This window comes from Aptenodytes forsteri, unplaced genomic scaffold, assembly GCF_000699145.1.
Source record: "Aptenodytes forsteri isolate BGI_AS27 unplaced genomic scaffold, ASM69914v1 Scaffold14, whole genome shotgun sequence".
In the NCBI taxonomy this organism is placed as follows: Eukaryota; Metazoa; Chordata; class Aves; order Sphenisciformes; family Spheniscidae; genus Aptenodytes; species Aptenodytes forsteri.
Window position 1 is genome coordinate 1,041,445 of NW_008794457.1, and position 24,131 is coordinate 1,065,575.

General features: G+C 49.9%; 2 protein-coding genes and 1 long non-coding RNA gene across 3 annotated transcripts in view; 1 reads left to right on the forward strand and 2 right to left on the reverse strand.

Annotated features, from left to right (window-relative positions):
• Positions 1 to 14,443, forward strand: part of PSKH1 (protein serine kinase H1) — a 34,591-nt gene extending 20,148 nt beyond the window's left edge. The window contains exon 3 of the mRNA XM_009290759.1: positions 12,260 to 14,443. Within this exon, the coding sequence (XP_009289034.1) occupies positions 12,260 to 12,577 (318 nt within the window). The 3' untranslated portion in view covers positions 12,578 to 14,443. The remainder of the gene's footprint in view (positions 1 to 12,259) is intronic.
• LOC109279827 lies at positions 12,933 to 17,538 on the reverse strand. Its single transcript, XR_002086350.1, has 2 exons — positions 17,485 to 17,538; positions 12,933 to 17,321 (listed from the first exon to the last, which is right to left on the reverse strand). It is a non-coding gene; the product is annotated as an uncharacterized LOC109279827 (long non-coding RNA).
• Positions 17,539 to 21,590: 4,052 nt separating this feature from the next.
• CTRL (chymotrypsin like) lies at positions 21,591 to 23,876 on the reverse strand. Its single transcript, XM_009290761.1, has 7 exons — positions 23,825 to 23,876; positions 23,561 to 23,664; positions 23,276 to 23,355; positions 22,942 to 23,023; positions 22,655 to 22,835; positions 22,057 to 22,190; positions 21,591 to 21,779 (listed from the first exon to the last, which is right to left on the reverse strand). The coding sequence occupies exons 1-7, from the start codon at positions 23,874 to 23,876 to the stop codon at positions 21,618 to 21,620; spliced, it is 795 nt and encodes a 264-aa protein (XP_009289036.1). The 3' UTR covers positions 21,591 to 21,617.
• Between the last annotated feature and the right edge of the window lie 255 nt (positions 23,877 to 24,131).

Consider the following 24,131-nt stretch of genomic DNA (forward strand, 5'->3'; position numbering starts at 1 on the left):
TTAAAAGACATGTAGATGAGGCGCTTAGGGACGTGGTTTAGTGGACATGGTGGGTTGGGTTGACGGTTGGACTCGATGATCTTAGAGGTCTTTTCCAACCTCAATGATTCTATGATTCTATGATTCTATGATTGCTGAAGCTGTCTTGAAGAACAAGTTAGGCAGTCATCTGTCAGGAATGATGCATCTGCGGTGGATCCTTTGGGGACTGTGGGATGGATTGGATGATCCCTGGACATCCATTGCAGCTGTGTTTTTTACCCTGATTTCCCAAGGAAGCAAAGTTTATGGAACTGTGCTATCTGTCTTTCAATCTTCCACAATTAACTAAACTTCTAGGGTCAGTTTCAGCCCAATTTGAGCGATGTGGAGAATTCAAAGGCCTGAAGTTTCTATGAATTTTATAAAAGTCAGTGGCTCAGTAGGAGAGAGAACTAAATTCACATCCTTGCTGCAGGAAAGGTAATTAAATATCAGTCCAAATTTATCCAGAGAGCTGATCAGCACGTTTGTTTCTGAACCACTCGTGGCACACTTGACCCTATTACGCGTGTGGGATGGAGCCGGGACAGTGGTGCGCGTAGGAAGGAGGGATGTGCTGCTGCCATGGAGGAGAGATGCCAGTAGTGGCCAGGGACGGGGGGGAGAAGAGTATGTGACACAAATGCACTAGGATCATAAAACCTTGGCTACAAGAGACCTTTGGAGGTCTCTAATCCCATTCAGCTTGAGGTGGGACTGTTGCCAATACTAGATCAGGTTGGCTGTGACTTTGTCTTCCCGAGTCTTGAAAGGCCTCAAGGGTGGAGATCCCCCACCTCCCTGGTGACCTTTTCCAGGGCTGCACCACCCTCCAGTGATTTTATTCCCCCCCCCCAGTATTTCCTGATACGAACCTTCCAAGGTGCAGCTTCTCCCTGTTGCCCCTTGTATTGTTTGGACCTGCTGTGTGGCTCTGTAATCCTTGTAACTACTTTCACATAAATGTAATCTGCTATTGGATTGCCCTCAGACTTCTCTTTGCCAGACTGAACGAGCCCAGCTCCTTCTGCCCCTTCTTGTAGGCCATGTGTCACAGACCCCTGGCCATCTTGGCAGCCCTCACCCGGATCTTCTCCACATCCTTCCTGAACTGGGGGATGGCCAGGCTCGACAGCAGTTAGTATGATTCCACGTAGCAAACTGAAAACTTTTAATCTTCTTTTTGTTTAAAAACAAAACAACAAAACCCAATGTAGGAAAGAACAGTGTAGGATATAACAGGAAAAAAAAATCACATCAGTGTAAGATTATAGTTGCAGAATTAGGTATGTGTAAGCTAGCGATGTTTGATTTAAGGTTGTCCCTGCTACTTTAATTTTTCCTTCTTGTGTATATGCAGTTTGGTGCAGTTTCAATAACACATTTTGTTGTTCAGCAGGATCTCTGAATAGTTTGAATGCTGAAAGAGGCAGAGAAGATAATTAGGAGAAATGCGGCAGAGTGGGATCCAAACAGTTGTCCTTCTCTGGATTCTAACAAAAACTTCCCGGATAGTGCCAGGAAAGACAGCTGTAAACCCGTCACCCTGGAATGAACAGTGTTAGACCAAGCAAACCTACTTTTAGAGTCTCCTGATGTTTTGTGCACTTTAACATTTTCAAAGCAGCAATAGTTTATATCCACCTTGCCTACCCAAAACAGTGCTTTCTGGGAGAGAAACAGGAATGTCATTAGATTGGGCCATACTGGCCTAACTTGGGAAGCACTTTGATGCCTAAACTTGGACGGAAGAAGGGGCATTTTCACCTCCTCTGACCCATGCCTGGGTTGGATTTGATTAAAATTGAAAGAGAGACTAGAAGGAAGAAAGGAAAGTCAAGCCGGGCGGCGGGGCAGGTGCTGCTCTTCTGCTGGAGCCTGAGCACTGCTGATGTTTTCAGCACAACTCGTCGTCTACGTGCTGCACTTGGTGCTTGCGCTTGAGGAGGTTGAAGGAGCCTCCGCGCTGTCCCAAGCAGCAGAGGAGAGCTGGTGCCAGCCGGGGAGCAGGGCATGGCTGGAGGAGCAGCTAAGGCGGTCTTAGGATTTACTCCCCCTTGTTCGTTCTCTTGTAAGCATCCAGGGCTTGTGCATCGACAGCTCAAAGCCTGCAGGAGGGGTGTGTGTCTGCAGAAGGTTATAAGCTTATCTGTTCATCCCCCTGCTGCACTCATCAGCGCGATAAAAGATATTCTTCCTCCCTAGGGGAGATTTTTCCTCCCTATTGGGGTCCACCATTTCTTAGTTAAACTGTTACTCTGAATTGGTACCTAGAAATGTGCATTAGATTCAGTGCCAGTTCTCAGCCAATACATCTCTTAAGATAATAATTCAGAATGAGAGAACATCATTCAGATCAGATTTGAGTTTTCCTTTTGAGAATAAAAGCACTGAAGATACCCAGACGTTATGAACAGATTGGGAAAGGTGTTTCCCAGTTTGGTTACTGCACATACTGTTGTGAGCTGGTGCTATCGCAATACCTTTGGAAATTTCTGACTCTTTCCCCTGCTTGCCTTTTTGATGGCAGTCTCCAGCAGTCTGTACAGGGTGATCTCATCTTTTCACCTGTATTCTTCTGAGTCCAGGTCTCTTGACACTGAGCTTTCTCAAAATACAATTTCTCAGTCAAGGTAGTGGTTCAGGTCCCCTGTGTCTAACTGTAACTTGCTGACACATTTTCAGGAGATGGGTATGAAGGGATCCAAGCTAAAATGTGGTATTACCCCAATTTAACATGCCAGTTATTTCCCTAGGCATTACAGTTAGAGGAGCTGACCCTGGCTGTAGAGAAAAGCTTTGTGTTTATTGTTTTTGTAGCTGCTGTAATTTTGCTTCATGATTCTAGCTGAATACTCAGTGCTTGTACAGGGAAAATCGGCTGGCTATTTCCATTCGAAAAGCTGGGTTATAGAAGTTCACAGCACCAGATGGCTGTGCATACTTATAATGCTGTGGATTATTAAAGGGCTGTTGTATTTTCCTCTTTCATCCTTCCTTTATTCCTCCTCCCCACATCAACAAATTAATGCTGAATGCTTGGGAATCTGTCCTGCGCAGACTTCAGCACATTACGTCTTTTCATTGGAAACTTTTTGTTCCAGCCCTTTTGAACTGGTTGGTTTTGATCACCTCTTTGCAACTGCTGGTGGGCTGAACGATGCCCGGGACTGTGCAAGCCTCTCGTTACTGGAGCCTCAGCGCAGCCCTAGGCTGGTTCACCACGTGACGCCTCATAGTTGCTGTCCCCAACCTGCTCCTTTGGAGCTGACACTTTAGAAAACAGAAAGTCAAGCAGGAACCTCCTAAATTGGATAGAACAGCTACGTTGAGCGGGAACCTCCTAAATTAGATAGAACAGCTACGTTAATGCTCCAAAAACCGTCGGCCTCTGGCCAGCAGCCTGGGATGAGTCGCGTCCTCGCCTAATACCATGTCAGTGCCTATTTTGCCAAGACTTCTACAGCGATGCAGATTTTACTGTTCAGGTGCCTCACAAAATGGACACCGCTCTTGCATAAAAGATGTAGTGCCAAGGAGGACCTTTGGTTCGTTTATTTTTGTAAGCTAACAGCATGTCACTTGTCTACCACCACAGACATCTGAATTTTAAAATGCACCTACTCCGAAAAATGATAGAAGATGGAGAGATGTGCCCTGCCTCCAGCACCATACATACGTGTTAGATTGAGTCATTTTTGTGAGAAGATGCCTTTGCTGTTCATATTCATGATACCTGGGTGCCATCTGTGTCCAGGCTGACTTTCTTGTTAATGTTTTTAATGGTCCAGATGTCTTCGATGGGATTGCAAACAGCAGCAGTGGACGAACATAGAGCGGAGACGTATACAGGGACACGTACACAGTTCTGAGCAGTGGTATGGCTAGGTGTGTCTATAGGATGGAGAGTAGCTGTTGCAAGCCTTGCATCTCGCATAGGTTCTACAGGGCAAGAAAGGCTCGTCCTGATGCATGTAATTAACATCCAGAACAAACTCCTTTATATGAAAAATTCCGCCTGCCCAGGTCAGGGGTGGTCTTTGCAGCTTCTTGAAGAATGGTATCTGCATGGCCCGTCCTTGAAGGGGCACCGGTGTGTGTCTGGGGCAGGATGCACTGCTGAAATCTGGAGACTTCCGAAATTGGATTTTTAAAAAAAAAAAATACTTGGGCGGAGGAAAAAGTAACTTAGAAACCTGAATATAATAGAAATATTTTAAAGAAATAGTGCCCCACAGGAAAATGGATCAGAATCGTATTTGCCATGTATTTTAAGCTAAAACCAAGTAAACAAGCCAGCATAAAACAGATGTCTCGTTAGCTTGTTTGCAGTGCAGGTTTTGATGACCGCTTGACAGCAGCGTGTGCTCCCATCACAGGCAGAGTAAAATTCAGGGACTCTGCCCTAGTATCTAAAATCAGCCCTGAAAGCTGCTCTGCCTATGGAGTGCTGGCTCCCACCCCCGCCGAGGTGTAGTTTCGTTAGACGAGAAGACTCACGTTGGTAACACAGGTCAGCGTTTTATTTCCGACGTGCGTGTTGGGAGCTCCCTGCCAGCGTACGCCAGGTTTGTGCTTGCTTCAGCTGTAAGTGAAAGAGGTGGGCTGGTTGTTCAAACCGGAGAACAATGCGCTGTTTGTTCCCCACGCGCCGGTGTGGATGGCACATCAATAGCTTTTATGCTGATGTGAATAACAAGCAGGGGTGGTAATGGGATTTAATCACAGAGGGCCTAGCACTGCACGCAAACGCATAGCCTAAGTGACACTCAGAGGAGGATCTCTTGCTTTTCCTCCCCCTCCTCCAGACTCGGAACCCGAGTCTGAATCAAATATAGCACACTTGAGAGCTCTTTAAGGCATTGTAAACAAGGCTGCTTTCCCCCAGTTTTGGTGTCTAGCAGGGCTGAAGTTGCAGATCGGCAATGCGCTCCGTGTTTTATGCAGCTTAGAAGTTCAGGAGATGCTTTTGTAGGAAATGCTGGCACATCTCGGAAGCGGCAGCTGTCATTCCTGAGGGGCCAGAGCTACAAATCTCCACCATGGGAGTTTCTCCCGTTGTCATTAAGGCTGTAAGACAGGCTGTGGCGGTGATTTTGTGCTTGGTTGAAGTGCTGCTAATTCTGGACTCCGTGCCAGTTGCTCACTTGGGCTGATGTAGCTGCTTCTGCTGCCATCTGGTGAAGTACGCCAAGGAACGGTGGCTGAAAACCCCAGCAGAAAAATTAATAGAAGCTCCCTGATTTGGCTTACTTTGGTTGCACAAACCAAACCATCTGTGCTGGCACGATGGAGGGTGCAGCATCAAAATGGGAATGAACAACAGAAACGGCGTGCCCATCTTCTGTGGCGTGGAGCATTGCTGTTAACAGCGATAAGGGCACGATATGAAGGCAGTCCCTCTGACCAAGTGGACATGTTCACCCCAGTCTATCTGTTGGGGCAGGCTCATTCCCAATAAATCTTTTTTGTCTTGTAAAACTTTAAAGTAGCCGTCTGATGGCTTTCTGTAGGTGAACCTGGCAGGAACCCATGTGCTGCTGTAGGGCTGCTCAGTCTCCCTGGTGCTTTGAGGCTTCTCCAGCGCTCGATCAGACTCGTTCTAGGAATCAGGGGGACTGGGATACAGTATTTTAGACCTAAGAGTGATCTTTTGCAGCTGTGATAACATGCTTTGTGCTTCATGTTTTTGTAAAGACCAACTGGCAAGGGAGATTCAGGCCTTTGCAGTTCTGGGTGTCCCTCACCTTCCCCATAACGTCATCTTTAGAGCTCATGTCAGTTCTCCTGAAACCAACATGTAATTTGGGTGGGAATCAGGAAATAAATACGTATTTTTCCTTCAGTGGGTACTGTCAAGACTAAAAGCAAAGCTTGAAGGTCAGATGACTGGTTCTTCCTTTATTTGCACAGGACTAACCAGAAGATCCCTCTGCGGCTTTGTGTCTCTAGGGAAAATGTCAAGGAGCTTCAGTGCATGCGTGTAGGCTTGTGCACCGAGTGCTGCACCCGTGGAGTCGAGGAGACCTCTTGGATGGCCAAGGGAGGAGTTGCTGTTAGCTTGGAGAACGCTGTAGTCAGGCTCAAGCAGGTCACCTGTAAGAAATGGGTCTGTCTGAAGTTTGCCTGGTTGCCAACTCAGACTTCATTCACGGTTTCACCAGGCAATGAAAGCACGATGAGACTTTGGAGTCTGAGCATCAGAGTGACCCGATGTCACCAGAGTGACCCTATGTCACCTGAGTGACCCTGTGGTCCTCCTCTAGGTTATCTGTGAAGGTGCAGGGTGCTGAAAGGTGTCACCTGGGCCTGGAGGGATGCAAGGGGACAGGCACTCTGACGAGGAGGGAATTTTGCTGATAACTGCAGTTGTTAGATATGCGATGTCCATATACATCTTTACAGCCCGTCTTCCTTCCCCTCTTCCTGAGAGGCCTCTTAACCTCTTGGGTTCAGTTGTTGAATAGGATAACTCTGCATGAAAGAGAGAAGTGAGGAATGGGTGGCTGCACAGCTCATCTCAAAGATCATGAGTTACTAATTGCTGTTTTTCTGTTTCAAATATCCTCGCAGTCACTAGGGAAAGTTCAGCAGTCTTTCCTGCCTCCTAGGGGTCTCCGCATGCCTGAAGGTTTGTGCTAGTTAGTAGGTAGGATGTGGTTTTGGTGGGGGTTTCTTTGTTTTGGTTTTTTTTTTTTAATTTAAGGATCCTTTACAGCTTACAGTAGTACTAGGCTTTCTGCATCTCATCTCTTCTGATCTCAGAAGCCCAGCAGTCCTGCTCCTGCCTGGTGAACAGAGGGGAGAGCGCCTTAGAGCTGTTGTCCTGTAAGCGCAGTTTGGTAAGTCTTCACCAGTGCTTCTTGATGATCAGATAAAGGAAAGCAAAATGATGGCAAGGCATCCTCCTTCACGTTCTGCTGAGCCTGCACACGAGAGTAAAGATGCACTGTTGTTTCCTTTGGTTGTTGTAGGGACCCTCGTTATTTCTTCATTAGGGTGAGCTATTCAGATTTACTTAGTGCAGCTCTTCTGCTCCCCCCCCCCCTTTTTTTTTTAATTCTGCTGGATCATGTTTTTAGCCACTCTGCTAAATTCTGGCGTTACAGACATTACTTTTCAGAGGATGTTCAGCCCTCCCAACATGAGGGCCAATAGTCTCCAGTGTTAAACTAGTTTGTATCCAGTGTTTGTCTCGTGAGAAATGAGGTTTGTGAAATGGATGCTGCACCAGCTATCCCAGGCAGAGGACTTGATTGCAATTGTTTGAAAAGCTGGTCACCTGTAAGAGGTCTCTGCTGGCATTTGGCGAGTACTGCTGAGGTTCTGCTCAGAATATGTCTGTTCTACCTTTTTTTAGGATATGTAGAAAGACACCAGAACTACTGTAGTACCTTTCCCTTCTGGAGGAATGCAGTCTAAGAGAGGGAACGGCACAGAAGTTAAACTGCAGTACATTTGAAATCAGTTCATAGAGGAACGGGGGTGCAAGGTGAAGAAGTATCGGTGACTTCTTTTCATTTTTGTGGCATTTTTGTGCCACAAAAGAGAGGAATTTGTCATTGCAGCAGTGAGATTAAAGGCGAAGCTATCTGCTGGGGTTTAGCTGATGCAATGTTTGATGGCCACCGCATGGGAGCATTTTGCTCCCAAGCCATTCTCTGTTTCTCCTCAGAGTAGCGGAGAGGCAAAATCTCCTCTCGATCGCTTCAGTCCTGTCGTGTGAGCGCACCTTGTGTCCTGCACACATATTCTTCTTGGTGTTCCCCAAACACACCAGCGTCGACCTTCCTCAGCCCTTACACAAACTCCTGCTGCTGCCTTGCAGTATTCATCGGGAGGGTTCCTGGGGTTTTGCTAAGTTAAACCTGCTGTTTTGCCAACTGATGCAAGGTTTCTGGAGAGTGGATACGTTTCTCCAGGGACTGGGGTTGAAAATTGCTAAATTCATTCCACTCAGTGCTTCAGCAGAATGTAGCCTTACCTATTTTTAAAGAAAAGGCTTCAGTGAAATAAAACCAAAGATGTGTATGGTGCAGCAAATGAAACCTCCGGCTGCATAAACAGATCAATAAACTGATTTGTGTTTGCTGACCCGAAGAAAAATCTAATTGCAAGTACTACGTATTCAACATTTGTGGTGAAACTAGAGTAATTGGAATAATGAGAAATCCAATTTGCTTTTGTTTGGAGTTTATTCTTCTTTAGGTTTCATTAAACTGAACTGGTGCAATGCACAGGCCTCTCAAGGCTTAGGCTGGTTGTGTGTTCACAGTTTCTAGGTCTTCAGACTGATTTGTTCTTCATGGATTTCTTCAAATTCTAAATTATCACATTTGCTATCTTTTAACATGACTTGAAATGATTGAAGTAATATTGTTCCTGGTGTTCAAGAGGCTCGTTTCACCCGCCAGGATCTCCTGCTCTGTGTTGGGCAGCCATCGGTTTGAATCGGACTGAAGTTTGAATGTGTCTGAATGGCAAAATAGCTCTCAGGTTGCCTCAAGCTCCAGATCTGTGCAGTTACTAACATCTGCAAGAGGACATAATGCTTTCCTGCCTGCCCTGAAGATGTATTTCTAACTGAAGTATTGTTGTGTCAGTTCTCAAGTATTTTTCATTTGAGTGCCTCTCTTGCATCTTTTTGGATTTAGCTAAAAAAGAGAGGATGGAGATCCTGGCATGATTGCATCTCTATGAGGGACAATAGAAAGGTAAAAGATTTTAGATGGACGGGAAGAAATACCCCAGGAAAAACAATAAGGTTGAAGTCGCGTGAATGTGTTTTCTCCATTCGAGTGAGACAAAAGCTGTTTCAAGGTATCTAAGTCATCTCAATTACTGGTAACAGTAATGAAGATGGTAGCGAAGAGTTCTTAGACAGTTATTGCAAGGAGAGTAGAATTGTCACCAGCATTTAATATCGCTTTGAGTTAAAATCAGTAAATTGGATAGACAAGTTGTTAGCTTAGATGTCTCATGAGCATTATTGGGAGAGTGGAAAATGAGTCCTCTATGAAGGAAACAGAACGGGGTGAGGTCTCTGCCTGCTAGGAGGAGGACAAGGAAAGAAGTGGTTGGAGGTTAAAGGGGTATAGACGGGTAATGATGAATTTGTGATTTTAACTGTGTGAATAGCTGATAACTTAAATGAGTCTAAAAAAAGCTACAGAAAATAGTTTTTTAAAAGTTTTTGAAGGCAAGCCTGGTAGAAGTGGAGGCAAAACCTCTTGTTGCTGGGTTTCGTTTGGATCTGTCCGTCTGTGGAAGAGAACCCAAAGGTCGTCTGTAACTGGAGATCCGGAGTTTAAAAGGAAGGTGATGTGTTGACCTGCCAATTGACTTATGGTACGACCCTGGTATTATCTGAGATTACGCCAATAAAGACTAAACCCTGCACGTTGGTTCCCTTCGCTGTTATTTAACAAAGGAAGCACCTTATCCAGAAGTCTGGTAGGAAATCTGTAGGCTTGAAGTGCGATTTATATCTCCCCGTGGCAGAGGCAGATTTGGCTTTTTGGTTCTGTTGTTATAAATAGCATAAAGGCCGAGCTCTTCGAAGGGTCCATAGTTCTGCAAAACAGACCAGTGTGTTCAATTGCAATTGTCACCTTTACTGTGGTTTTTGCTACATTTGAAAAGGTTTTTTTCTATTTTATTTACCCTCTTTATAAACGAACACTTTAATGAGTCTCTGATCGAAGATTGTCCCTGTTCTATTCTAACAAGCACCTGGTTTTTGCTTACCATTCATTGTCAAGATGCGTTTCATCAGCTAAGAAAAAGTGATTTAAGGCAGGTCATGACAAACTAATTATATTTGAAAGCAGTAGACAGAAAAGCTTGAATTTTAAGAAATTTTTTTGTTAACTGATTTTGTTCTTGAAATGTGGAGGGAGGTGGATTTTGGACGTGGTTTCAAAGCACAGAAGTGGTGTCTGATCCTCAGGAGAAGGCTGTGCTTCCCTCCTGAGCACGCTGGCTCCAAGTATTTCCATTTCTGTCCTGAATACGTTCAGGAACATTTATAGTTTTTTATTCATGTACCGGTATTTTCTTTAGATCAAGTAGTTCATATCGTTTTCACTCTCTTCTCTTGCATAGTTACAGTGATCATATATCCCACTTTAGCGAAGCTGAGTAAGCCAGGCTGTTTTAGTCATCGCTTGTAAAATAAGGTACTTTCTGTACCCTGATCATCCTAGTAGCCAGTTCCTTGGCTAGAGCTTGAGTTCATCTCTCCTGGCCGTGCCGCTGACCGTCCGTGGTCCGGGGCCGGGAGCGGTGCTGTGACTCTCGGAGCGTCCTGCCTTTCATTACAAAATCCTCCCGTGGATTAGGTCTCTTGCCGGTGCCTTTGTCATTTGAAAGAGAAAATTGCTTTCGGCAGCGATAAATTGCAGACCTCAAAAAAAAAAAAAAATCAGGACGTACCTTTTTTAGACCTTTTGCACAAGAAAAGGGCATTATATCTGACTGAACAGTTGGCGGACCCTGAATTTTAAAATAGCTGGGTTCTTTTCTTCCTCACCAAATGAAGAGAGGAATGAAAGACACAGAATATAGCAGCCTTTTTCTTTTTTAACCACGTATGCTGTTTTCACTCAGACGTATGTGTTTGTACATGACCTTAATTATTGTATCGAAGTCTTCACTTCATTGCATGAATCTGCTCAGGCTTTTTTTTAATGCCGCTTGGGATGTGGTCTCCACGTACTTGAAAAATTCAGTACTGGTGGTTTCAGGAGGGGTGAGACCCACACGACACCCAGTGATTGCAGAAACCTGCTCTTGCCTGGGTCCATTCGACACTTGGTTTTTTATGCTAGCCATACTGCCTCCTCCTCTTCACTCTTACAGTGGATTTTGCCACAGTTTTCTTCCTAGCTTTGTCCACAGCCCAAGCTTCACCTCATGCTAAAGGAAACGTTCTCACTTCTCACGTTAGTGCAAATACGGTATTTTGTCAGAAATGGAGCAATTCCAGCATGCATGGCTCTAGGTGTTTGTCTCGTAAGTTGTTATGGCTATACTTTGGTGTACTGGGGGGATATAGGAGGAATTTATTGTAGGATTAATTAATTATTTTGGGCTTGTTTCTTTAAAAATAGTATTTTGTAAAAAATTTCCTTCTTCTTTCCTTGGTAAGCATTCCTGAAAATTCCTTATATCTAACATTTATGTATATTTAGAACGTTTTATGGGGTTGTTTCCAGCCAGGCTGAGTTGGCTTTTCCAGGGTTGACCTGTAGCAACATCTCCTAGATTTCCATGTGGGAGTGAGACCGAGTACCACAGCAGAAAAATCTCCCTAGTCTTGGTTTCAGGATTGACGCAGAGGTCAGTGCTTGCTCACTAGATGCATGCCTTAAGATGAAGGGTCAGAAGAGAACCAGGGGTCTGGTGTCAGGATCCGTCCTCTGTGAGCAGGACGGCTTGAATTCAAGCAGTAATGGCTTTATCGGATACCAAGCACTCGGGTTGAGGAGGGTCTTCAATGGGATACAGTTACTGTTCTTTTTGTAGTAGTTGTATGATTTTGGAAGGTGACCTGAGAAGATGAGGTGGGAGGCCTCAGGGCCAGCAGCTGGAGCGGGACGTAGGTCTGGGAGCCCGTGTGTGTCCGTGGAGCGGCAACCGGAGCAAGCGCGGGCACACGAGCAAGTGTGTGTCCGAGTGCGTGACTGTTGGCGAAGATGGAGCCGGACGAGGGGGTGAAGGGACTTGGAAGCTGGGGATGTCCGTCTGTGTGTGTCTCTCTAAGGACAAGGACGAGACCGCAGGAGGATCTGGCGACCAGAGGGACCAGGGAAGTCCCAGCCAGCTGCTGGAGAGATGATTGAGCCCTGGGGGTTGACTGAGACCGCTTGTGTGTGTGTGCACACGCGTGTGTAGGTTGTCTGTAGGCTTGAGGCACCTGGGAAGACTGGGATCCAGGGTCTGCTACCGAGCAGGCTGAGTGCCTGAGCCCAGCTGCTGGAGGGATCCACGCTGCACCTATGGACGTGTAGACATTTCCCACTAATTCAGCCTCTCCCCCTAACAGTCTCTTGAAGTAGTTGTGTCTCGTTCTCCTTGGGCAGATACTGTTGGTTACAGTATCTTGGAAGATTTGAGGGTGAAAGAGAGGATGGAAGAAGCAGAATGCCCCGAAGCGCCTTTTGGGGATGGGTGGAATTAATTAATCAGCGAAGCTGTGCCAGGATGTTTCATTCTAATCATGTCTTTTGTGTTTCAGCCCTGGCCCAGTGTGTCCAACCTGGCCAAGGATTTCATCGATCGTCTACTCACGGTGGACCCCAGTGACAGGATGACAGCCCTTCAGGCCCTGAAGCACCCATGGGTGGGCAGCAAGGCAGCCTCTTCCTCCATGAAGAACCTACACCGTTCCATCTCGCAAAACCTTCTCAAGAGGGCATCTTCCCGCTGCCAGAGCACCAAGTCCGCACAGTCCACCCGCTCCAGCCGCTCCACCAAATCCAACAAGTCACGGCGGGTTCGGGAGCGGGAGCTGCGAGAGCTCAACCTGCGCTACCAGCAGCAGTACACTGGCTGAGCACTGGGCTGGGACGTGCCAGGCATCTTTCCAGATGTCTTCTCTGCGGTGTAGGTGTGCGGCACCCTTTGCCGCACACTCACTCAGTGAGGAACATCCAGGTTCCTCCCTCCCTCCCTCCCTCCAGGTGTCCCCCCCGTCCGTGCGGAGGTTTCCCCCCGTGCGGAGGAAAGGGAATCTTGTGGTGGCCATCACACCCTGTGAGCTGTGCCATGGGGGTCTCACGCAGGAAACGGGGGAGCCCTTGTGGGCTCAGAGCACAGCTCAGAGCCTCAAGTAATACACAAATTAAGGAGCCACGTGGGGAGAAGAGCTCTTTCTGTAGCCCAGGAGCTTGGTTGTTCATAGTTATTTATTAATTCCAGAGCGTTAAGTTTCTCTCACTTGCATATGAAAAAAAAAATCACTTTATGTGTATGTACATGCACGTATGTGTGTGCACGTACACGTGTGGGTGTGTATATGTATTTAAAAATTATATATACACAAATTTTGAGCTGGTTTAGTCAGACTCTGTGGTGCCTTTGCAGTGAAGCTGGTATGAGTCACATGCAGTTTAGAAGTAGGATAGCTCTGACTCACCGGCGTGCTGCCCACCAGCTCCTCGTCTCAGTACGGCGCTGAGGAGATGCCAGACAGCAGTTTTGCGTGACGGCTGGGAAGCTGCGAGGTTTCCCCCAAGGGCTGCCATCCACCTGATGACATCAAGGGTTTACTCAAGCTGTGCGAGAACTGCCGTGCAAATTGGCAACCGGGCTGAAGTGCTGCGAGCCCGGTGCTGTAGTCCGGTTCCCTTGATCCGGACTGGGTGGGCGCTCCTGATGGAGGGGTGGGAAGAGAATCATTGTCCTGCAGGAACTTCATGGTATGCAGAGAGATGTCTTTGGCAAGGCAGGTTTTTGGGGGGTTCCTTGCTGTCCCCCTTGAATTATCCTTCCGCTATTTGCAACAAGACCAGTGCCTACCATGCAGGGTTTGTTCTTGCTGTGACGTGGTCTTGTCATGTCTGTGACCTGTTACACGTCTTGCGCCCTTCAGACTAGCGTTACCAACTTCATCACTTCACCAAAACTTCGGTGGTTCCAGGTATTGCTCCCTGTCTGCGGATTTTATGGGGCTCCCCTACTTTGCATGCCTGTTGTGCCCCAGTCTTGCTGTCCCGGCTCTGGGACAGTGAAGTGGTGGTGGGAGCTGTCGGGGTGGCCACAAATGGCTCCGTAGCCATCAGGGTAGGGGCTTGAGTCGTGGAGGTCCAATCCTGGAGTGTCAGCAGTGATAATGCCCTGGAGACGTTGCACAAACACCTTAGAGCTGTTAGGTGTGACTTAAATTCAACAGGACAAAGCTGCCTTTCACGTTTCCTCGTCCTGGATGGGTGATGCGGGGGCCTCTTGTGAAGGACCTCTCAGGGGAGGTGGGGGCTGTACAGCTGAGCTTTGTGCAAGCCTGCTGAGTTCTTCCCAACTAGTAAGAGCAGCAAAGCGGGGCTGATGGCACAGTCTCAGGGTGGGTTCGGCCTCTTGTGGTAGCAGAGACAAGATCTGCAGTGAAGGAGAATGCTGGTTTTTGAAACTTTTCATATGAAGCCATACGGTTTGCTTCATGCCGTGCACTTGGGAAGCGTTTGCTTAGCTCTGGGCTGGAGATTCGGGCTGTGCAAGCTCAAGGGGCTGGCGAGCATGGCCTTTCCGCCCAGGATTGATGTCTGTGCTGCTGCTGTGTTTTAGTGTCAGCAAGGTTTTAAGTGGTTGGTCACATCTCCAGGGAGCTCTAACTCTGCTGGCCGCAGCCCCTCTTGGTCAGCAAACAGCAAAGCAGCGCAGCTTCAGTGGGAGAACACTGAGTTTTCTGTGCTAAGGAAAAAAAAAAGGGAATTTCTAGGGATGTGCTTTCCACCCCAAAGCTGGGATGGGCCGTAACCACTGTGAGCACAGCTCGATGTGCCCAAGCGTGCGGTGGGGAATACACCAGAGGAAACCTGAGGGCAGCCAGTATGTGTAGCAGGGGTGAATTCTAAATCCTTTGCATGGTTTTGCATAATATTTTGAAAGCTCTGGATCCTTTGCAGGCTGCCCTTTCTCTGGCCATTCTACCATATCACGTGCAGTCTTTCTTCCATCAGCATTAACGGATACCGCAGAATTACCAAAAAGTGTTTTTTTCAGTTCTGTGGACTGCAAAAAAAAAAAGTTTCTTCTGCTTCTGTTTACCTTCTCACGTAGTCTTCCCTGGTTCGTTACTATAAACTATTAACTAGACGTGATTTCTGACAAAACAGGCAGCTTGCCACGTTTTGCTTCATAAACAGTTCAGTGCCCCTCATATTACTGCAAACAGCTCTTCAGAGGCGGCCACCACTCTAAGACTGGAAAATTGTTCTTCCCCTGGACGTTAAGAGATGGCAGGATGCTCCTCTCGGAGGGCTTCTGGTTTTGAGCCGTCACTCATGTCTTCTGCATGTTTGGAGCATCACACCCAGGCACTGGGATCTCTTTTCCCTCCTGGGTGCTTTCATGGCCCTCCCCAGGTTATCTTGCATGTTTACCCTTAAAATAGGTATTTTGCCTATGCGAGGAGGTCAAACTGATGAACTGAGCCAAGACCTCTAGAACCTGAGACCCTTTCCTTTAACCACTAGACCATCAAAATGCACAGATGTTGTGCAGGTGTCGACCCACGCTGTTCCTTCATGCTTTCCCTTGCGGGGGAGGAATGAAGGTGGAGAGGAGGTCAGGACATTGAGCTCTGGTCTGACCAAGCTTGTTTCTCCACCTTCACAAAGCAGAACAAGAATCTTCTCATCTGTGACAGTTTTTGCTTTATTGCTCTCTTCAGCAATTGTTTTTTCACCAGGAGAAGTTCAAAGCGATGTCATTCGTGGTGAGTTTGGGGTGGAATATGTTTTGGGAAGCGAGATGTTGCTATATAGGTTCCTGACAGCGTCGGTTTTCTGTGACGATACTCTCTGACCAGGGAGGAGAATTGGCAGAAGGGAGGATCCTTCACGTACATGAGCATTACGAGATAGCTGCAGCCTGCCTCTTTGTGGTATGGAGGTGTGGTCCTCGGGCATCCCGTTATTAGGGAATTGCACCAAAGAGGACCAAGTCCATCCCATAAGGGGCTTTGGCTTTTCTAGAAAAAGAACTCTAATTCTCTTTACAAACGCAGTGTTTTCTTGTTTGCATGGAAAAATCAATGTAAACATGGGGAAAATCTTTATGGGCTTTCCTTCCATCATTTGATTATAACACCCTTGGCTCAATCCCTCTTCTTCTTCTATATTCACTATTCGCAGGAACCCAGACAATACATGCGTGGGCAGAGGGGAGACTAGCGGAGCTCCCTCCAAGTAAGTGTCCCTTGGAGCCCTCGGTGATCTTTCCGTTTTCACTCTGTCCGGAAAACTGCCGTGGTCCAAATGCTACGTTGCAGGGTCCAGCTCAAGAACAATTCCTCGGGTGCTTTTATCCTTGCAATTGTGGCACGTTTTCAGCTGGGTCTGGCGGGGAGGACAGGCAAAGTGCTGTAATTTTGAGGAGTAGTTCAGGTGCCTTAAATCTGTCCGCTAAGAAGCTCTTCACTGTGAATTATCTCGATCATCTGTCTTTGTATATATTCCACAGGAGCATCTCAGTTTATCTCAAGTCTCAGGAGTTTACACTTTTCAGGAGCGCCTTGCTTGGGGATTTTAGAAGCTAAAATCTCTCTGAAATGTCTTTTCTTTTGTTTCATTTTTAAACCTCTTTCTTTGGCTCTTAATGGCGGTTCTCAATTTGGCTCGCAGGGGTTTTTTTGAAGGCTTCCTCTGAATTAGCCGGGAGAACGCAGGTAACAGATGCACGTTCCAGGCCATTGCTGAGTTGCAGTCTTGATATTAGCTGGGGTGCAAATCTCTGTAGAGGAGTGCTTTTGTTTCCCGTACTTCTGTTCATACAATGAAAATGAAGCTGGAATGACACCTAGTGGCAAATTGTAGTGTGTCCTTGTCCAAGTACAGCCCTCTTCTGGTTACGTTCCCACTGTTTCTGGGCGAGATGCTCTGGGTTTGGTGTGCCGAGTGATGGTCCTGGACCACACCTGCAGTCCTAGATGTTCAGCAACCTTCTCAGCGTGGCACCGTTTTCTCCCAAAGAACAGCATTTTGGCCCGCACAGGGACGAGCACGAGTCCTTGTGCACCCACTGGAAGGGACGCTCGATGCTGGGGAAAAGATGTGTGCGGTCAACCCCCCAGTGGCTAAAGGAGACGCTCACCAGCACCCCGCCTTGGGGAGGCATCCGAGGGGACACTGGGAGAAAGCAAAGACTAAAGATGCTGAGGCTGGAAGCGGGAGGCTTGGGACTTTCTCCCATCGTGAGGCACGATGGAGCAGCCCAGGGTGCTGCTTCCCAGCGTATTCTGTTTCGGGGAAATGCAGCTTTAAGGAGTAAAGGGAATCACGGCTGATTGTCTTTTGGAACTTAGCAGTACTGTGTAAAACAATCCCGTCGTTTTGTCCTGGGAGTTTGGCTGCTCTCTTGGGGGAGAGAATTACGGCTTCAAAGAACGTGGCCTGTTGATTCTTTGATTTTTTTTTTTTTGAGGGGTTTTGGAATTGAATGTGAAAAGGTCTTCCAGAAATAACGTTAGGTGGTCTGTAGACTTGCATCCAGATTTTTGAGTATGTAATGTATTTTTCTATGCATTTTGCTAAAACAGCAATTGCTTGTCCATGTTTGATTTACTTCTCACCCTTCTCAACCTTTAAAAACCAACGTGTCAAAATGTGAAAATCTTCCAGAAATAACGTTAGGTGGTCTGTAGACTTGCATCCAGATTTTTGAGTATGTAATGTATTTTTCTATGCATTTTGCTAAAACAGCAATTGCTTGTCCATGTTTGATTTACTTCTCACCCTTCTCAACCTTTAAAAACCAACGTGTCAACCCGGTGGCGGTAGAAACCCTCCTTCCTTCAGTCCAGAAGAAGTCTGTGCTGTTTAACGCTGAGATTGTGATAGCATCCAGATGCTCCTTGCCAGTTCCTGGACTGCGTTGTTCTTGGAAACGTACAACCGTACGTGAGGGACGGCTTTATAGCCTTGTGATGAGAGCGAGCCCAGACAAAAGGGCTCTGACCTGCTGGCTTCGGTAGCGATGTGGAAACCAGCTGCGGCGTAGGGCCTGCGTTACGTATTTGTTTTGGAAATGATAAACCCTCAAACTCTTAACTTCTTTGGAATTTGGATATTTTCTTCTTTTAGATCAGATATTTTCTGCTCTGGTAACTTACATTCTTCCTTATACCCTGCTCTGTTTCTCAATCCTGTCTTCTACCAGGGTGTTTGGCTGAAGTACTCATGTTAGTCAACTTTTATGTAATGCACAAACTGGAACAGGAATCGTGGTTAACTCAGCTACTGGGCAGCAGCTCTGGATTTGGCTCTGCAGGAGCCCTGGTGAGTCCTGGGGCAAGGTAAAAGCATCTGTGTGGTGCCTTGCAGGTGGGAGAAGGCTCCCTTTGAGGACCCTGCAGTGCCGGCTCAGCTCAAGATGATCTTGTACAACCTAGGACAGCTAGTGCGTGGCTGTTACAGGCCTCTTACTAGACTGCGTGGGGCCGTAGTCTTATTTTAAGTGGCGATAGTAAGGATTTGGAGGGTCTGAGGTGTAGGGTAAATGAAAATCTCAATTGCTTGACTTAATTTAGTTTTCTAAATGATGCAAAGCAACACAGAGATTGGCTTTTGGAAGGGATCACGTCCTCTGGAGGAGTCGCAAACCGTTCTCTGGCAGCAGTGTGAGCCCTTGGATTTGCAGGGAGGGTGGTCGTGTCCTCACCAGCTCGGCTTCGTCCTGCAAAATATCACAAAGTGCCTGTGCCACTCGGTGCCGGATACCCAGCCCCGAGTTGCCTACACCACTCTCGGGAGGTTTTTGGTGCTTTTTCTGACCGCTCAGTCTCCTCTTTCAGCCTGGATTAAGAATGCAGCTCTTGGGTGCTGCGGAGGCAGGTGCCTGCATGTCAGCTGTGCCTTACTGAGCAGTAAATTTGCCAAAAAAAAAAAAAAAAAAAAAAAAAAGAAAAAAGTGAAGCTGCAGGGATGCGCGGTGGCAACGGCATCACGGAGCTTGGTACCTTCCACCCTCGGTGTCCCTGTGGTGGAGGGATCACGGGAGGCAACGGGCTGCTGCCAGCCCGATGACGTTTCTTCCCTTCTCCCGCTGTCCTCCCCCGCACCGTAATACTGTAGATCCCTCGTGTGTGACGGGCGAGTTACTCGCTGCCGTTGCAAATAACGTTGCACTGTGTTTCTCTGCTGAATGTGGAGGAGATCCACAGCCCCAACGAGGTGCGTTAGAAACAAGCAGCTCCTGCCAGCGCGCCCAGATGCCGTGAGTTTTCCTGTTGCCTTTCACTACGGAAAGACACCTCCCGGGAAGCTCTCGGGACCAGAGGTCTTCCGGCACTTGCTGTTATTTTTGGTCACCAAATTTCCGGTGCTGGCTCGGAACGGTTTGGAAGTAAGTCCGGTCGCGTCCCATTAGTCTCCTAACAGGGCTGGTGCGAGAAGCATCCAGTCCTGTGACTTGCCTTTTGAGTCCTGTCTTTACACTAAGGACTGTCTTGTAGGATGAGGTCCGAACCATTGTAATTAGTCTGTAACGTTAACGATTAGAGTGTACAGAATTATTTATTTTGTGTACTCGGTCTGCTAAACATGTAAATGTATTCTGTGTACCCCATGGCTCTACTGTCGTTACTTCTGGCTTGTGGATGGCGCACGGGCTGACTGCTGAAAGGCTGTGAACGATGGTCAGTAAACGCATCGAAAGCCAGGAGCTGCTCACCCCTCTGATATGTTCTTGGAGCACAGCGAGAAGGTGCCAAAGTGCCCGTAAAAGAGTTTGCTGGTTTCTTTAACGCAGCTGCCAGGCCAGGACCTGCCTGAGGGAGACCTTGTGTGCGGGGCTGGGATGTCCGCAGGGACGCTCCAAGTGAGTTGGGCCCGCCACCTCTTGCTGGAAGGCAGGGTCCGGAGGTTGAACAGGCACTTTGGGACATTTTCTTCGCTTTTCTCTGACTGCAAGGTGGCAAACGGGGCCAGAGAAATACCCTGGTTTGCCTACAGCGACTCGTCACCGCTCCGGTTTCACTCTGAGCAGCTTTTACTGACCAACAGGCAAACCTGTAATACCAAGTGAAAAAAGCACACTCCTTTCGAACCGCCTCCTCCTGGAGGTGGGGTGATTCTTTCAGGGCCAAGGGACCCCGTCCCAGCAGTGGTAGGGATGACAGTGACCTGAACACACGGAGCAAATGACCCGGAGCTTCAGTTCATTAATTCCTGCTTGCAGCTCCATGTGGCCACCGGTTTCTTCTGCCCTTATGGCCCATCCCCACATCTCTGACGTTCAACTGTCTTTAAGGTCATTTAGGAGCTAACTAAAGCCAAAAAAGAGTGTGCTGCTTTCATGTGATGGGTTTTATTTCGGGTACCGCGGAGTGAAAGCACACTCTAAACGTCGCGGCAGACCCGTGGGACCGGTGTGGGACTAGTGCAGCTGCTACCGCCGGCCTTAGGGGAGATTTGCAAGGAGCTCGGCCCCCGTGCCCTTCTCCCCTGTGTCCCAGGCGAGGCTTTCCAAGGCAAAGGAGCCCAAGCCAGCAGCTTCACGGGTTTCTCTGCAAGCCCCTGCTCCCCCATGTCAGTTTGCTCCAGTTGCTCTTGCTCCCTGCAGAGCAGACCACTAAATGAAGCTAAATTTTAGCCAACCAAGCTAAAACTTACCAGCCCTGGGCTGTACTTGAGCAGCTTTTATTTATTTATTTATTTTTTAAACTCCAGCATATGGGCCGACCTTTTTGTCCTTTTACCTTCCACTCATGACCTATAACCCTTCCCACGGGTATGTCTCTGTGTAGCGTCATGCTTTCTCTGCGACTGCTTGGTATGAGAGCGATTACAACATTTTGGGGGCTGTGATACACGCAGCAAAGGTTTTATATCGTGTTCACAACACTGGTAAAGAAAAAAACCCCCACGCCTCGTGTTGGGACGGTCTGATCCTGCTCCTCTCCACAGTGTCCTCGTGACCAGCTCTGTTTGGAGCTGCCGGGAACCAGGTTTTAATTCATTGACCATGTGTCAACACAAGACTTTTTTTTCTTTCCTTTTTTTTTTGTTTTTGTGTACATGCCATTGTCTCAAGACCCTGTTTGGGTGACAGCGCTGCTTTCTTCTGAAAACCTTCGCCTGGCCTTGAATTTTGTTTTCAGCTTCAGATTTTCCTTTGAGATGGCCTCGAGTTTCCCGCTCTGTTACCTGGCAAATCTGCGCGTGTGAAGCAGCGTGCTGTTCTCCAGCTGACCCCTTCCACCCTCCCGAGGAGCCGGAGCTGCCGTTGGCATTTCTCCCTTTCAGCTCTGTGTTCCCGGGCTGTTGCACAAGTCACGGCTTTAAATTGCAGGCAGGGAATCTTTTAAGATCCCGTGCACCCACCAGCACCCACCCTCCATCGCAAGCCGAGAGGTGCTCGCCGGTGCTCGGCCTGGTGAGCCGCAGCTCCGCAGTCCCTTCCCTGGTGGGACCAGCTTGGTGCCGGAGACCTTGCACCTGGGTCAGTGGAAAGGACCGTTACAGGTGACTTCACCCACCCTCAGCGCTGCGGTGGTCTCTGGGCTGGTGCCAGGGCGTAGGTCCACGTGCTTGAAGACCCCCTGAGCAGCCCTCGAGCCGCAGCCAGCCCTGCTCCCCCTCTGCCTGCGCATCTTGTCCTGCCTTCGCACCTCCCCAGCTGGGCACCGAGCTCCAGCTCTGGGAGGTGCTGGGGTTCAGGAGAGGAGCACGGGGTGCCCCAGGCTTCCCCCGCGCGCCTTCTACACCAGTCTGCATCGCACAAGGAAAGGAGCCAGAGAGGCAGCGCTTGGCACAAGCAAATGCTGACATTTTATTATGAGGTGGGGTGCCTTGCTTCCAGCTCAGGCCCTTGCCGGCTCTGCCGAGCTCACCGTGCCGGGAGCAGCGCCCAGCGAAGGGATCCCTCCGGCACTGGCTCTATCCCTGAGCAACAACGTAGTCGATCCAGTTTCGGAACTGGCTTACGCGGGTGTAGATGGCGGGCATGTGGACGTTGCAGTTGCTGTTTCCCCAGGAGACGATGCCGATCAAGGTCCAGACGTTCCCGTTCTGGTATACCAGAGGTCCGCCAGAGTCACCCTGCGGAGAAGACACCTCCTGCTTAGTGGTCTCGGCACGTGCTCCAAACTGGTCCCTGCCACCCCAGCCACCTGGTCCCCTGTCCACCCCATGGACACCCCCTCTGGCTCCGTAGATGCAAGACCCCGACATGTCATCGTCCTCCTCCATCCTCCCTGCGGTGCAGGGCACGGCCAGGTGCTATAGCTTCAATCTCTGGCTCTGTAGATGCAAGACCCCGACATGTCGTCGTCCTCCTCCATCCTCCCTGCGGTGCAGCGGGACCTCGGCTCCTTACCTGGCAGGAGGAGGCGCCAACCCCGCCGGCACAGAGCATGGAGCTGGTGATCCGGTTGCCCCAGTACTGCATGCACTGTCTCGGGGAGATCAAGGGCAGGGTTACCTGCTGCAGGCGCGCTGCCAAGGCTTGGGCTAGGGGAAAGAAGCACCGTTAAATCGCCCCGGTGTCAGCGGGTCTCCCGGGGCCTTTGGGAGCACACGGGCAACCCTGGGCGAGCTCCCACTGGTGCTCCCAAATATGGGGGCTGCCGTGCAAAGCACCTTCCCCCTCCGTGTCAAGGTTACTCCTTCTTCCCCGGGCGTGATCGTCTCCTGCAAGCAGCCCCGAGCAAGGGCAAGCCCGTGCACAATCGCCCCTAGGGTATGCACGCATCCGCCTCCTCGGCACACACCTACACCCCTGCTTGCACCAATGGATGTGTATGCACGCTTGTACGCGCCCAGACAGGGTTACTCAACTGCCCAACTCCCCCCTCCCCACATGCACACGAGGTGTCACCCCCCCGGGTGCCCACGGGCACCCGCGGACCCTGCAGAGCCCCCCCAGGGAGGACGGCAGCCGCACGCAGCCCTCCCCGAAGCTGCGGCGTACGTACAGTTGGTGTTGGTGCGTCCCCAGCCGGTGGTGACGCACTGGAGGTTGGTGGGCAGAGCCAGGTTGGCGGGGGCCAGGCAGACGGGGGACACGCGGGGTCCCAGCTGGGCGGGCGAGGAGAGCTTCAGCAGGGTGATGTCGTTGTTGAGCTTGTGGGGGTTCCAGCTGGGGTTTGTGATGGCCTGCCGAGAAATACCATAGCGCTTCATCCCTGCCCTCCAGGAGCAGCCGCCGCAGCGCAGAGCTGCAGCCTCATCCCAGGACCGCGGCCGCGTCAGCCCGGCTCACCCTGACCACGGTCTTCACTTGAACGGATTCCGTGTTGGAGCCGCGGTCATATTCCCCGAGGACGACGACGTGGGAGTACGGGCTGCGAGAGGTAAGGGAGTCAGGGGGACACGCAGCAGCCAGCGCCCGGGGTAGGAGCAGCACCGGGGCCTGCTGCAGGCATGATGCACTGTGTGCCCAAGGGAAGCCACCATGGGGACAGACGGGCTGCTCAGTTCCTTGGGTGCTGGCCTTTGGGGCTGTCCCAAGTGCCGCTCGGCGATGCCCAGTGCGCCCCGAGCCCCTGCCCCTGCCGGGTGGCACTGGCGTCGGCTGGCCGGGCATCGCTCCTCACTTGAATTCGCAGTGGGCAGCTGTGACGACCCAGTTCTCGTTGATCAAGGAGCCGCCGCAGAAGTGGGAACCTGAGCGGGTCTGGGGAGGAAAGGGGGAGGAAGAGCTGGGGCTGGGCAGGCTGAGCACTCCCCCCTGAAGCTGGGGACAGGCAGAGGGTGTCGTGGGTCCCCTTGGTGCCTGCCCGCCTCCCAGCCCCAGCGCCCTGCTCGCCCTGCCGTGTCGCTGCGGTGCTTAGGGCACCGACGGTGCCAGCCCCTGCCCGGGGAGCAGAACGGTGCCGTACCTGCAGGGACACCTGCCAGGGCCATGAGCCGGGCACTGCGTTCTGCCCGTTGATGATCCTCTCGCTGTAGTGCACCGAGGGGCTGATGGCAGGCACCCCGCAGCCTGCGGGAGAGGCAGAGGGGCACAAGGGTGACTCCGAAAGCTCAGGGCTCGTGCCCAGGGACTGCCTGTGCCGGTGTGGGTGGCTCCGTGTCACCATCCCCGGGGTGCCCCGGTCCTGCTGCACCCCGAGGACCTCCCTGCACCCGCGGGCAGCACTTACCTGAGACAGTGCTGGCAAGGGCCAGGCAGGCAACTGCCCACAGAAACGCCATCCTGGGAGGACACGGCTGTGCCCCCGGGGCCACAAGCTTTATAGCAGCCAGGAGCCACGTGGCACCAAGGTCCCCCTGCTGCCTTCTGCCAGCTGCGGGCAGCAGTGATGGGCCAAACCTTGCACCTACCTTGCCCCACGCAAGCGGGGACGTGGGAACGTGCTGCCAAAAAGCACCCTGGGGTGCTTGGGCTATCGCTGTAATGAGTTGTGTCAGTTCTCACTGCAGCCTGGTGCAGGGAGAGCGCTGCAGGGC

What these genes read in the sequence shown, in the direction of transcription:
- CTRL (XM_009290761.1), bottom strand. Translation starts at nt 23,876, where the DNA reads ATGGCGTTTCTGTGGGCAGTTGCCTGCCTGGCCCTTGCCAGCACTGTC. An exon ending in CCTTGCCAGCACTGTCTCAG is followed by an intron (nt 23,665 to 23,824) that starts GTAAGTGCTGCC and finishes CCTCTCCCGCAG; the next exon opens with GCTGCGGGGTGCCTGCCATC. An exon ending in GGGACGCACCAACACCAACT is followed by an intron (nt 22,191 to 22,654) that starts GTACGTACGCCG and finishes TCTTTCCCCTAG; the next exon opens with CCCAAGCCTTGGCAGCGCGC.